Source organism: Monoraphidium neglectum (assembly GCF_000611645.1).
Source record: "Monoraphidium neglectum strain SAG 48.87 unplaced genomic scaffold scaffold01647, whole genome shotgun sequence".
Classification (NCBI taxonomy): domain Eukaryota; kingdom Viridiplantae; phylum Chlorophyta; class Chlorophyceae; order Sphaeropleales; family Selenastraceae; genus Monoraphidium; species Monoraphidium neglectum.
The window spans coordinates 1-11,734 of NW_014011981.1; the positions used below are offsets into that span (position 1 = coordinate 1).

The 11,734-nt window shown below is 64.9% G+C and overlaps 3 protein-coding genes across 3 annotated transcripts in view; 1 reads left to right on the plus strand and 2 right to left on the minus strand.

Moving 5' to 3' along the window:
• Nucleotides 1-123: 123 nt before the first annotated feature.
• On the plus strand, nucleotides 124-851 carry MNEG_8583 (hypothetical protein; the record flags this gene model as incomplete). The annotated part of the gene is made up of 2 exons (XM_014042942.1): nucleotides 124-396; nucleotides 669-851. The coding sequence occupies 2 exons, from the start codon at nucleotides 124-126 to the stop codon at nucleotides 849-851; spliced, it is 456 nt and encodes a 151-aa protein (XP_013898396.1).
• A 604-nt stretch (nucleotides 852-1,455) lies between these two features.
• Nucleotides 1,456-5,590, minus strand: MNEG_8584 (hypothetical protein; the record flags this gene model as incomplete). Its single annotated transcript, XM_014042943.1, has 14 exons — nucleotides 1,456-1,616; nucleotides 1,892-1,929; nucleotides 2,053-2,146; nucleotides 2,408-2,477; nucleotides 2,739-2,897; nucleotides 3,149-3,216; nucleotides 3,454-3,631; nucleotides 3,975-4,061; nucleotides 4,241-4,382; nucleotides 4,600-4,667; nucleotides 4,828-4,866; nucleotides 5,043-5,117; nucleotides 5,264-5,412; nucleotides 5,554-5,590. 14 exons carry the CDS (start codon nucleotides 5,588-5,590, stop codon nucleotides 1,456-1,458), a joined length of 1,365 nt encoding a protein of 454 aa, XP_013898397.1.
• An 847-nt stretch (nucleotides 5,591-6,437) lies between these two features.
• The window catches only part of MNEG_8585 (hypothetical protein), a gene marked incomplete at both ends in the record, with an annotated part of 6,035 nt that continues 738 nt past the window's right edge, over nucleotides 6,438-11,734 (minus strand). The window contains 9 exons of the mRNA XM_014042944.1: nucleotides 6,438-7,435; nucleotides 8,218-8,899; nucleotides 9,076-9,335; nucleotides 9,622-9,715; nucleotides 10,026-10,142; nucleotides 10,398-10,488; nucleotides 10,693-10,846; nucleotides 11,159-11,300; nucleotides 11,601-11,705. Of these exons, the coding sequence (XP_013898398.1) occupies nucleotides 6,438-7,435; nucleotides 8,218-8,899; nucleotides 9,076-9,335; nucleotides 9,622-9,715; nucleotides 10,026-10,142; nucleotides 10,398-10,488; nucleotides 10,693-10,846; nucleotides 11,159-11,300; nucleotides 11,601-11,705 (2,643 nt within the window). The remainder of the gene's footprint in view (nucleotides 7,436-8,217; nucleotides 8,900-9,075; nucleotides 9,336-9,621; nucleotides 9,716-10,025; nucleotides 10,143-10,397; nucleotides 10,489-10,692; nucleotides 10,847-11,158; nucleotides 11,301-11,600; nucleotides 11,706-11,734) is intronic.

An 11,734-nucleotide genomic window follows, 5' to 3' on the forward strand; every position in this document is an offset into this window, starting at 1 on the left:
GTTCCCCCACAACCCCCACCACCCCCGCAGCTCTCCCGCCAGTTCGGCTCCCCGCCCCTCAACCTGGCCGGCCTCCAGCAGTGGGCCGTGCGGGCGCTGCCCTCCTCCTCCTTCTCTTACGCAATGACGGCCCTGCTCTTCCTCACCGGCCCCAGCGTCTCCGCGGTGCTGCCGCCCTACGTCGTCCTCGCGCTCTACTCCGCCACCGCCCACGCGGCGGCGCGCCACGCGGGCCACCCCCTGTGGGTGTCCCACGGCGCGCGGCTGCACAGGTACTTGACCGCCAACCGCCAGCGCGCGCTGAGCCTCGTAGCGCAGCTGGAGGTGACGCTCGGGTTCTACATGGTCGCCATGCTGCTAACCTCCAACAGGAGCTTTGTGCTGACGTACTTTGTGGTGCGGATGGCGCGCGGCGCTGGGGGCAGGGGTCGCCGGGACGGGGCGTGGCTGTGGCTGGAGGGCAGCACGGAGGAAGTGCTTGCGGGGCTTGGGGAGCGAGGGGGCCCAACACAGCAGCCCAAAGGGGGCCCCGTGAGCCGCTCCCAACGATCTGGTGCGTGCTGCACGCAGATCACGCAGGCCCGAACCGCGTCGCCTCGCGCGGCGCCCACGCTACACGAACTTGGGCCACCCCCTGACCGCCCCGCCCCCCGTCTCCGTCCCTACAGTGGCAGCAGCTGCGCTCGCGCTACTGGAACCCGGAGTCTGGCCCCTACCACCGCGCGGTGTGGCAGGCAATTGGCCAGCTGTCCGCTCCCCTGCGCAACGCCCTGCCGGCCTTGGAGAAGCCCATAGCCTTTGTGCAGCGCTGGTTCCAGTCGGGCAACCCAATGGTGCAGGGGGTGCACTAGCAAGGCACTGGTAGCACCTGTTGCTTTGCCTCGACACTCGATGTGTCGGCCGGATCGGGGAGTAGCACCCAGACCACCCTGGCCGAGTGCTGAGGAGGGTTGCTTGCTGCTGCACGTGGCTGTGAAGCGTCATGGGGCTTTTCAGTCTGTGTGACGGCTGCTTTTACACGGCGTCGAACAGGCCCTCCAGGGGCTGAGCGCTGCAGAGCATCGTGGTAAGAGGTGACGTGTGTTCAGGCTGCGCACAGCGCGGTGCCTCGCACGAGTGTTCCGGCCATGAAGGCACAAGTCGGATTGTGTAAATTTGCTTCTCACTTCAAAGTAGGCAGCATCACGTTGATTTGGCTTGAATCTTTGCAGGGAGGGGAGCACATCAGGTGCAGGGCAACTAATCGCACGGCACGAGCGCGTGGCTCAGCCAAGTGCAAGTTCACTGATGTCGTGGGGATTTTAGAGTGGGCGGCAGTGCGCCAGGGGGTCAAAAACGGGCTCAGAGGCGCGAATCTTGAAGGAATGGTTGCAGACAGTACCCACGCCAACGGCATGCCCGAGCGCAGCGCGCGCAGCAACGTTGCTGTGCCCCCAACTCATGGTTTGCCGCAGGTCACTTCCTGTGGCCGATCGGAATTTTGAAGGTCGCGATGCTCCCGCGGCGGTTGGAGCGGTCGAATGGGTTGTTGATCTCCAGCTCGTACGTTGCGTCCGGGTCGATGGGGGCGCCGTTGCTGCCGTAAAAAAGGTTCAACAGCGTGCCTGGCAGCTTGCCTGACGGTGCATTTGGCCGACGGGGGGAGAGGAGGGGAGTGATTATCGTGGTTGTGGAAGCCAAATGGTCACATAATCGGCGTGGCGGTTGTCAGTAAGAGACCCGGCACACGTCATCCCCTTTGGTGTGCACGAGCGCGTAGGCGCAGGCAGGAGCAGGCGTACCAACTGTTGGGCCCATGAGCGCTTGGCGACAGCGAGAGCGAGAGCTTCTCAGGCTGCCTCGAGCAACCCGGCAGCCCGCTCCTGCAGCGCGCAGCCCCATCGGCACGCACCGTTGTAGCACATCCAACCGGAGAGCTCCGGCAGGCTCCTGTCGCAGCGGCCGTTCGGCATGCCCCAGCTCTGCTTGCACGTGTCGTCGGTGGCACAGCCCCTGCAGCCTGCCGCCCCCGCAGGCCGCAGCGCGAGGGAGCAGACGTGGGACAGGACGCACTTGTCTAGGGACAGCGCGGCCAGGGTGCACGCGTCGGGCTTGCCGGTGCCGAGCCCAGCGTTGAGCATGCGCACAAGGCCGTCGTATGAAATTGCTGCGACAGGCGGAGGTTGTTGATTTGGGGCGATGGCGAGAGAGGGTCGATGTGGGTTGATTGCGGAAGGGGGGTTGTGCGTGCGAGCCGCGGCCTCCATCGCAACTGGCATGAAGGGGCGGGGCCCAAAGGCGCAGGTGTAATCGCACAACTTCACAAGGACGGCTTCCGCTGATGCGCGCCACCCTGCGGGATGCTGAGCCTGCCTTCCAACCGCAGCCTCAATCCAGGTGCGGTGCCCCTGCTGAGCCCTGTGCCCACCAGGAATGTGGTGCGCCAGGTACTCCCAAGAGATGAGCTGGTTGAACGCCGGGTCGCTGGTGCCAAACACCTGCACGTGCGGTTGACACCGTTGAGCATGTTTTCAAGCCAAAGGCTTGGAATTGTACCAGGTCGCCCGCCTGTGGCTGTGACGCTTCTCACACCTGGAGTGCACAAACAGTAATGTCAGAAAGCTTGAATCTCCCCTCACCCCAGGCGCCTGCGTGGGCGCAGACATTCCTGGCCCCAGGCCAGCAGGCCGAGGGCCAGTGCCACCCCCAGAGACCGGGCGCCCCCCCGAGCCCCAGCAAGGACGCCGGCCGCGCCTCACCCAGTCTGGCAGCCACAGGCGGCTCAGGGGCGTGTTGACCAGCGGCAGCTCGCTGCAGACCGCCATCTTGTCCTCCCCCAGGGCCATGGGCACCAGCTGCTCTACGGCCTGGCCGTAAACAGGGCAGGCGCGGATGCCTATGCCGGGCATCATCAGCCCCTGCGGCAGTGCGGTGGGTTTTGGCACTGTGAGGGCTTGCGATTGTGGCGGCGGGCAGATTTGCAGTGTTTGAGGCGCTGCAGAGCCAACAGTCTGGAGGTGAATGGAGAAGTTGTGAACTTCTTGGAAACGAGTTAACGCCACTTGAGCTCATGCCGGCGCCTTCCCTCCCAGGCGCTCCCATTGAACATGAATGCAGGACCCAACAATGAGCCACCCCCCTATCCGAGCCCCACAGCTGCTGCACGCACATCGGAGATGGGGTACGAGTACGCAAGGGCGGGGTCACGGCCGTAGCTGTAGTACACAGTCTTGTTGCCTGCGTCAAACGCAGGGCGGGTTGCCATCAGGAAGCCACAGGCATTGAAGCGCACAAGTCTCAAGATGTGCCCTTAACTCTTGTTGCGATTGTCCGCAGCCCTGGTGGATTGCCTGCCCCAGCAATCAGATTGTGGCTACAGCATACTCAACCAGTGCAGGCCCAGCGCTGCACCAGCGGTGCCTGACTGGTGATCCGCCATGGGACTGGCCTGCAGCACCGGGGGCCGGCGCTCACCCAGCTGCGTGTTGTAGAAGGTAGCAAAGCCGCGCGAGCCGACCCTGGACGGACCAAAGAGCACAACGCCACCAATGGCGTTGACGCCGATCGTCAGGGCGTACTTGAGGGCGCCCAGCTGGGCCAGCTGGGACCCGTCGCTGTGGCCGACAAACCAGAGCTTGGCCTTGGGATTCATCTGCACGCGGGGCGGCGGTGCGGCGTGGCGGAGGGCAAGAGGTGATGAATGACAATCAAGGGCTGGGTGGGCGAGCGTGATGTGCACGCAACTGCAGATGCGCGATTCTCACAGGGAGGGGCAGGGATCCCGCAATCCTCGCCGTTTCGTTGCGTGATGCAGTGCTGTTCCAGGTCCTTCAAGCGCGGAGCAACCAGCGCTGAGTTATACCCACACAGCACAAACTGGTCTGCTGCTGGTGATTCAAGTTGAACTCTAGTCTAGCCTGCCAGGCCGTTGATGGCTCTGCAGCTTGACGCCACAAGCATTCCCCCAGCGCACGCCCGCGCCAGTCCCATCGCACCTTGGCCCTCCACGCCTCCAGCACCTTGCCTGCCTTGGCCCGCACGCTGTTGAAGCTGATCGTGTAGCCCTCCAGCGTCCAAAAGGCCTGAGCCAGGGGCGGTTGCAATGGTGCGCCAGCAAAAGGTTAGAAGCCAGAACGGCAGCGCCCAAGCCAGTCGCCGACGTTTGTGCAACAACATTGGCCCACCCGCCATCCCAAAGAGACCAACACCATCGCCTCTCTCCTTAAATCCAATGGCTTTGGCCCCTTCCCGCGGGCCTCACATCGGGGTTGGGCTTGCCATTGGGCAGTGTGCGCTCCTTCCCCGCAGCAAACTTGACGGCCTCAGGGCCAAACGCCTCGGGGTCATAGGTGGCATTTGTGAGGGCGTCCTGGCCGATGACGTCACGCCGCGAGACCATGCCCCTGAAGGTTGAGGTCGCGAAGGGGGAGAAGGCGTGTGGCTGGTTGACATGGTGGGGCGAGGGTCCTAGTGCAGCCGCTCCACACAGCACCAGCGACAAGGCGTCGACTGTGTAATCACAGGAGCGCCTCCTAGCCCCCAATGGCGCCTTGCGCTCAAACTTCATTATAGTTTTTATTTTGACCTCCTGTCTCATGCAATCAGGTGCGGGGTCCCGACCTGATCGACAAGATGATGTCATTGTCCGTCCTCATCAGCAGGAAGCTGAGGCCAGCTCCCAGGGGGTTCTGCCGGGCGTGTGCAAGCAGGCGACTAGTGGCAGTGCGCGCGATGAACACGTTTCGGCGTGCCGAGGCAATTGAGGTTTCTCCAGAGGTCGCCCACACTGCATCAAGCCAAGCGCGGCCCCGAATCAAGCGTATCCTGGGTAAGTACCGAAAGCCACACCTCGGTGTCAAAGCGCTGCCACTCCTTGATGCCCCAGGCCTGCAGCACGACACGTCAGGAGGAAGTGCGCGTGAGAGGTGGAGCAGCATTGATTTCAGTCGTCCAGGGCTGCGCACTTCACCTCTGCCCAGGTTGTACAGCACGCGGGCGGCTTGCCCAGGCGCGCGATGGATGGCCGCCGTCCGACTGCGGTTTGGCGCGCCTCTGGGCCCCACCTCAAGGCAGGGACCCGGGGACTTGCGTGATATGCGGGTGCCAATGTCCTTCTGATAGCTAAAATCGGCAATGGCCTGCGGTCATGGGTGGTGTTTGCGTGATGGGCAACGGCGTAGCTTGCTGTGTGACCCCGGCTGCAATCCTGGGCGCCTCGCCGACTTGAGCAGGAGCAGCAGGCCTCCGCACTGGGGCTGAGAAACCCTCGCGCCTTGGCCCGCACCTGAAAGTAGAGCATGTACGGTGACAGCTTGCCGATCCAGTCAGTGGGCAGGCCGCCCTCTGGCGCCAGCGCGGCGGTCGCGATGCCTGCAGCATCGCACTTCTGAGCGGCACCAGGCTCCGCAAGCACGACCGCCGAAGTGACTGCTGCTGCACGGGTATCGGGGTGGAAATGAACTTATTTTTATGTGTCATGTACATGTGCATGTGTGTCCCTGCTTACGGCCCCATTTCGGTCTCGCTGGAATGGCCACTGCGAGCACTGCCACCCGCGGTGGACGGGATACCTACCTAGGAGTATCAGCGATGTGATATGAGCTAGCTTCATGGCTTGTAAGCTACTTCCCACGCGCTCTGTGCAGCACACGCCCTCCTGAACGATTCGGAACAGTACCTCTGCTCTGGCTGCTCGGTAAACCTGCTGAATAGGACTGCCACCTTGAAATCGTCATACAATTCTTACATCACTTTGTAAGCGCCCTGTGCTTGTGCGGATGTTGGCAATTCATCGGCAATTCACGGTCACCGCAGTGACACAAACAGGTGCAGTGACACTGGTACTGCTGTTGGATGGCATTTGAGCACGCGGTTGTATCGCGCACGGCTGGTAGAATGCTCCCAATCGACTCATCTCTGAAACTGTGTCAGCTGGTCCCGACGCAGCCACGGCTGGGGTAAGTTGTAGGTTCAGTACAATAGCGCTGCACCGCCTTCAGCCGCTGGGGCATCAGGCACTCACGCAGCGGCGCACAAGTACAGTAACACAAACATGTCCATCTCACATGCCAAGGAAAATTGCCATACAGAAACAGAAAACATGCGGCAGAATGCCTCAGGATGCTGCGGCCATGCTACAAACTGACTGCGACTACAGCCCAGAGGCACGTATGCCAGGCGGCAACCGCAACATCAGCAGGCATAAATACCTCTTTTGCAATTCAAAGGTCACATTGCGTTGTGTCAAAAGACGTGTGAGAATGCGTACGGGGGGCGTCAGCCGACCGCTGTTAAGGATGAAAATGTGCGGGGCAGGCCGCAGATGAATGCCTCGTATTGAGGTGAGAAAGCCGGCGCAGCTCTGCTCAAGCCGCCCAAGCGTGCGGCCGAATATGGCGGCCTGGCATCAACACCCGCACGGGTTGTGCGCCTACACGCACATGCACGCTTATGCCTGCTCACGACGCTGCGACCGGCGCCTCCTTGACCGCCGCCGCCGCCGCCGCTGCCGCCCGGTTGCCGGCCAGCCGCGCGTCCACCAGCCGCACCACCTCCGCCACGTGCGCGTTCTCCAGCCCCAGCTGCCCCGCGATCGCCGCCACGAGCTTGTCCACGCGCTCTATGCTGACCGCGCCGCCAAACGCGGACCGCGCGGCGGACGACGGCTTCTTCAGGCCCTCGGCGGCCGCCGCATACTTCTCAAAGGGCACCAGGTCGGCCCGGTCGGCGCCAAGCTTCACGCAGACGTCCACCACCCACTCGTAGATGGAGCGCGACAGCGCCGCGTCGCCGTGCACGGCCTCCACTATGGGGACCATGCCGTCGGCCGTGACGCACCGGTAGTTGCCCGTCAGCAGCATCGGCCACTTGGCCAGCGGCACAAACAGCGAGTCAAACACCTTGAGCTTCGTGGGAATCTCGAGGGGCTCGCCGCCGACCTCAAACCGCGCCGCCTCGATCTCGGCCTCGAGCCGCCGCAGCAGCGCCGTCGGCGCGTCGCCGGCGAAGCGCGCCGCCTTGAAGTTTGTCGGCAGCCCGACCTGCAGCACGTTCTTGCCCTGATCTGGGGGCCGGAAGGCCTGGGGGTCGGGGCTAGCCAGTGTCACGTTGACCGGGTCAAAGGCGTCCCAGACTGAGGAGTCGGTGTAGCAGCCCTTGAGTGCGTCGGCGTCGAGGCCCGGGATGCGACGCAGGTACGCGAGCGGCGGCATGTTCATGATTGCTAGGCAGGGGACGCCCGACGCGCCGATCCTGGCCATCAGCTGCTTGACGCCGTCCTCGCCGTACTGCGACTCTTGCATTCCCAGGACGGCGAGGTCGAAGTCTGCAGGATTCACCCCCTCCGGCGTCGATGCATGCAGCGTCCCCGGCAGGCCGCGCGACGGGATATCCACCAGGTCGGCGCGGCCACGGACAGGGAACCGCACGACGGTACCCTCACTGTTTATAAGCTCCGCTGTGGGGGCCGTGCAGACCAACGTGACACCATGCCCGGCCATGAGAAGTTTTGTCGCGAGCAAGGAACCATAGGAGGCGCCCAAAATGACTATCTTGACGGGTGCCATGACTGTGGTTGCCAATGAGCCCTCCTTAGCACGAGCAGAGGCCTTACACAGGGCGCAAGATCACGAAAAAGTGAGGGCGGACACGTGGCTAGCTGTAATAGTACGAGTTGGACGGCGTGTAAGCTTGATTTGTACCCATGAAAAACATGCCGACAGGCGCTATAGGCCCTCGAGTGCCATGTGAGGTTCCAGCCCCGCTGCTAGTAGCTGCCCAACGTCACACCGTGGTCAACCGATGACGGGAACGGGCATGGGAAGTCGTCACAAGTGTGCAGCTGGAGGAGCAGTCAAGCATGCACAAAGCTACCATTCAATACTGCAGGGCTGCATCAATGACTACATGGACCCCTCCTCGTGAATAAGGCACCCTTACGCGAGATGGGGGTGCCCTGGTGGTTTATCATGGAGGCAATCCGCGTGCAATTACAGAGTTGCTGGAGGCACTGCTCACCATGCACAGCCTCCTGGGAAAACAGGGTCAGATAACAAAAGCCACTGCTCTGCCAGAAAGCGCCAAGTCATGCACGCCGGGACCTGAGACGGCCCTTCAGACTGCCGCCCGGCGACGGCCGCTTCTGCTGCCGGGCCTCCTCCTCCTGCTGCTGCTGCTGCTTCCGCCGCGCAGCTTTTGCAGGGCTACTCGCCGCCGCAGCCGCCTTCCCTGCCGCTGCACCTGCGCCACGCCGGCCCCGCGCCGCTGCTAGCGCCGCCTCCGCCGCGGCGGGCGCCGCCCGCGCCCGCTTCGCCGGGGCCGCGGCGGCCGACGCCGCGGCCCCCCGCCGCTTCCCGGCGGCCGCCCGCGAGGGCGCCTCGAGCTGCTGCTTCCGCCGGCCACGCTGCTGCAGCGCCGGCGAGTGACGCCCCTTTCGCGACGGCCGCTGCTCCTGCTGCTTCTCCGCCGTTTCCTCATATTCTCCTTCGCCGTCCTCGGCCCCTTGCTCATCATCCTCCTCACCTCCGTCTCCACTGCTCTCCTCAAGTCCACCCTCCGGCTCGTCCCCGTCGCTGGACCCCGCCGCAGCCGCCGTCTCCTCGCCTTCCTCCCCGTCCTCTTCACCCTCCTCTTCCTGGTCGCCGCTGCTGCTGCTGCCGCCGCCGCTGCTGTGGCCAGCCTCAGCCAGCTCACCACCATCGTCAGAGGCCCCCTGTCCCTCCTCCTCTTCCTCTTCTTCGCTGCTGCTCTCAGCGCCCGCGCCCTGCGAGCCGCCGGCATCATCGTCTTCGCCGCTGCTGTCGCCCTCTTCGCTGCCGCTGCCGCTGGCGCCGTTGCCGTTGCCGTTGGCCCAACCAGCAAAGTCGTCCGACAAGTCGTCGCCGCTGCGGCCGGCTGCGCCACGCGACGGGTCTCCATTGGGCTGATTCAGGGGACAAGAGGGGCAGAGCAGAGAAGATCAATGGCGCTCCTGAAAATTGGGGTCACACTTCACATGCAATTGGTGTCAAAGCCAATCCGATGTCGTCCAAGTGATTGAACACCATAAACGACACCGTACCCGCCATGCAGCACGAGCAGCAAGCCCTGCGTCCCCACCTGCCGCGCCGCCGCCCCGCCGAACGCCGCCAGCTCCCCCCCTCCGTCCTCGTCGTCGCTCCCACCGCCGTCGCCGCCGCGGCCCGCCTCGTCGCCGCCCGCCTTGCCTCCACCACCGTCCGCGTCGCCCTCCCCGGGCAGCAGCACGCCAGAGGCTGCCAGGGTGTAATCGAGCAGGTACGAGGCGCGCAGCAGGCGGTCCATGCGCGCCGCGTGGCGCTCGCTGTAGGCCAGGAGGCCGTCAAATAGCTCGCGAGCCCCTGGGGTGCCCAACGGCATCAAGGGTTTTGAGAGGATGGAGCGAATTTGTGAGACACTTCACGGGTCTACTTGCTGAGTAGGGACTGTGCTGCCTTGCAGCCGTGAGGGTCGGACCGCGTGTCAACCCCACCAACAGGAAAAGGCCGGCAGACGCGGCAACCATGAACGTCCCATCCATCTGTCGTTGGGGGGGCAAGCGCCTGGCGCCGAGGCTTGGCGCGAAAGCATTAGTGCCAAGCGTCAATGAGCGCTGTAGCCCCGCGCTCGGCGGCCGCCGGGCCTCACCCGGCACCGCGAGCAGCTCCTGCGGGGCGCGCGACGACAGCAGCGCGCGCAGCATGGCCTGGGCCACGTGGCAGTTGCGCGCGTTGGTGTTCCACTCCCTGCGGGGCGCGGAGGAGGCCCGCGCAGCGGTTTAGGACGAGTGTGGGTTTGACAGGGCTTTGCGTATCGAATTCAGCGGGCCCGCTGTCGGGCAGGCTGGGGCTGCTCCTCTGAGGTGCGGCTTGGGCGCTTGGAACCGCGCTTTTGCCATGCTGCCTGCTGCGGCCGTCGCTTTTGCGTGTTGCCGCGAGCATGGCGCCAAGTCCCTGTGCCTGCGGCGTGCGGCTGCAAGTAAGGCCCATGCAAGGCGCTCGCCTGCAGTATTCGAGGGCCGTCTTCAGGTCCTCTGGCCGCATGTGCCGCACGATCTGCTGCGCCGCCGGCCCCGCGCCGGCCGCGCCCAGCGCGCGCAGCACGCCCAGCAGGCGGCCGGGGTGGCGCAGCTCGAACGCCAGGCGGGCCGCCTCGGCGTAATCCTTGTCCTGAGGGGCCGAGGGATGACGGGGCGGGCGTTGGTGGGTTTCAGGCCGCTGCAGGGGGCTGTCGGGTTTCAAGGGGTTCTGAGCTGGGGGCGGCAAAGCGCGCATGCCTTGAAGCTGCAGCCGCGACAGGCCTCCGCTGGAAGGCCAGGCTTCAGTCGGCGGCCGCGGGGAGCGTCGGTGCTGCTGCGATGTATGAGATGACGCAATGCAGAGCGGCACGACGGGCGGGGGGAGGGGAGCCCAGCCGAGCCCCACCATGAGTGCGTTCTCCAGGTCTTGCTCGCGCTGCGCCAGCTGCTCCTGCTCGCCGGCGGCCGCCGCCGCGTCCGCCGCGGTGCTGTCCTCCCTGGAGGGCGGGGAGTGGAGAAGCGGGTCGGGCGCAGCAGGCATGGCGTGGCAAGTCAGCACAGGGGGTTGTACGCTGCGGTCGTCAGACAGGTTGCTTAACGCACACTCCTGCCCAGCAGCGAGGCGCCCTGCTCAGCAGCCAGCTTTATAATGCGGAGGGATCTGTCGCTGGCATCCCGTTGACCGTGGTCAAAGGACTCACCAGATCACCACGCGCGCATCCGCGCCGCCAGTGGCGAGCAGCGCCTCGTGCTTGCCACCCGCCGCCAGCGCCCAGGCCCTGTCGTCGTGGCCGTCAAACGTATTGGCGCACTCTCCAGTGCGCAGCGACCACAGTTTCAGCAGGCCGTCGGCACCTTGGTGACAGGAAGAGCGTTGACGTTTGAGAGAGGGGGGTGAGAGAGCGCTGGTGGCTGGGCTGCTGGCCGGGGCCAGAGTGCTGGCCAGCCGCAAATTTTATGGGCCCATGGGGATGGGTGCGCCGCCGCGTGCGCTCTGGGCTGGACTGTGCTGGCAGAATGTTGTGTCCGCGAGTGCGGTGTCAGTGTGCAGACACCAAACGCGGAGTGCCCGGCAGCTGGGCAAAGTGTCTGTGCAGCAGCAAGCAGTCCTCGCCGCCAGTGTGAGTGCGGAGCGTGCGCGCGTGGGCAACCTCGGGGCCCGCGCACCGGTCGAGAGCGCCTGCAGGCCGGCCGTCGCGAAGCGGCAGCGCAGCACGCCGGCGCCGTGGCCCTCAAAGGTGCGCAGGCACGCGCCGTCCTTGAGGCTCCAGAGCTTGAGGGTCTTGTCGCCGCTGGCGCTCAGCAGCACCTGCCAGGTTGTTTGGGAGAGAGCAGGCGGGGCAGGGAATGAAAGGGAGGTGCCAGGTCGACGCTGGGCGCAAGGTGCCATGCGATGGACCGTTCAGCCATCCGCAGAGCACCGGCCCATGCCCCTTGGGCGCCGAATTTCCACAAAGCGGGCCTCGCTCTCATTAGCGCCTCGCCCTCAAACACAACCACCATGCATCCCGTCTTGCGAAACCAAGGGACCACAGGGAAGGGAACCACAGGGAAATCACCACCACAGGGAACCCCAGCTGCACCCCCCTGTGCCCGCGGCCCCCCGCACCTGGTCTACTGGGCTGAACGCCACGGCCCACACGCCGCGCTTGTGGCCGCGCAGCGTCAAGCCCGCGACAAGCGTCGGCAGGGTCCACAGCTTGATGGTGCGGTCCTGGCTGGCGGTGGCGGCCAGCGCGTCGT